The 979-nt window shown below is 33.5% G+C and overlaps 1 protein-coding gene across 1 annotated transcript in view; it reads right to left on the bottom strand.

Annotated features, from left to right (window-relative positions):
- The window catches only part of LOC119593033 (tyrosine-protein phosphatase non-receptor type 4-like), a gene marked incomplete at its 5' end in the record, with an annotated part of 330,438 nt that overhangs the window by 134,838 nt on the left and 194,621 nt on the right, over positions 1 to 979 (bottom strand). The window contains 1 exon segment of the mRNA XM_037941929.1: positions 25 to 152. Coding sequence (XP_037797857.1) covers positions 25 to 152 — 128 coding nt within the window.

Below are 979 nucleotides of genomic sequence, written 5' to 3'. Positions count from 1 at the left end.
GAGGATAGGTACAACTACACTCACTTTCTGGCCGGGGTCCTTGGAGTGTGAAGACGGAAGAAGGTGTGGTGTTCAACGCAAGACTTCCAGAGGCACTTGCACGCCCGGTAGGAGCCAAGGTTGAAACCTAGCACGCTGTCATAATTCTCGGACTGTAGGAAAATGGAAGTGTAAAGAGCATTAACCATACTGAGGGAAAATTTGATATTCGGTTCAAATAAAAGAAAATAAAGTGTATATATATATTTCTCACACTATATTCTTTTTCAGATCATTTTGTTTCCTTATAAGACTGCTTCTTATTATCACTCCTGAAGGATTTTATCCTTAGTCTAACCAAGTAAATATTAATAGTCTTCATCATTGAATGAAATTTCAGGTAACAACAGTCAAGGTAGATTAAATATTAGATATCACACAGCTCTATGTACATGAACATGAACAACATAACTAGTAAAGATCTTTAGTCATTCATCAAACAAACTGCACAAACCCAAGCAGTCACTTTTTGCAATGAAAAAAGACTATCAACGCATTCATTTTCCTTATGATTATCATTCAGTGGAAAGGAGGTCTCAAAATTAGAATATCCACATGCCTTATCTGGTATATCCATCTAAAGGTTGGATAACAGAATAACTAAATTAATTAGAAATCATAATATAAAAAAATTTACTTCTGTGTTACATAACTTCACATATATATATATTAATTTCCTACTTGCCCTTTATTTACTGAAATGCCTTGAGTTGGGAATAACTTGACACTTGGTGATGTACATGTCAATTCATCATACCAAAATACAGTCATTTAATAAGAGGAACTTGGGAATTATTCTATGATTATCATTCAGAGGAAAGGGAGTCTCAGAATTAGAATATCCACATGCCTTATCTGGTATATCCATCTGAAGATTGGATAGCAGAATAACTTAATTAATTAGAAATCAAAATGTAAAAAAATTACTTCTCTGTTACAC

This window comes from Penaeus monodon, chromosome 31 (assembly GCF_015228065.2).
Source record: "Penaeus monodon isolate SGIC_2016 chromosome 31, NSTDA_Pmon_1, whole genome shotgun sequence".
NCBI lineage: Eukaryota > Metazoa > Arthropoda > Malacostraca > Decapoda > Penaeidae > Penaeus > Penaeus monodon.
The sequence above is the reverse complement of the archived record's forward strand: the minus strand, read 5'-3'. Positions and strand labels throughout refer to the sequence as shown.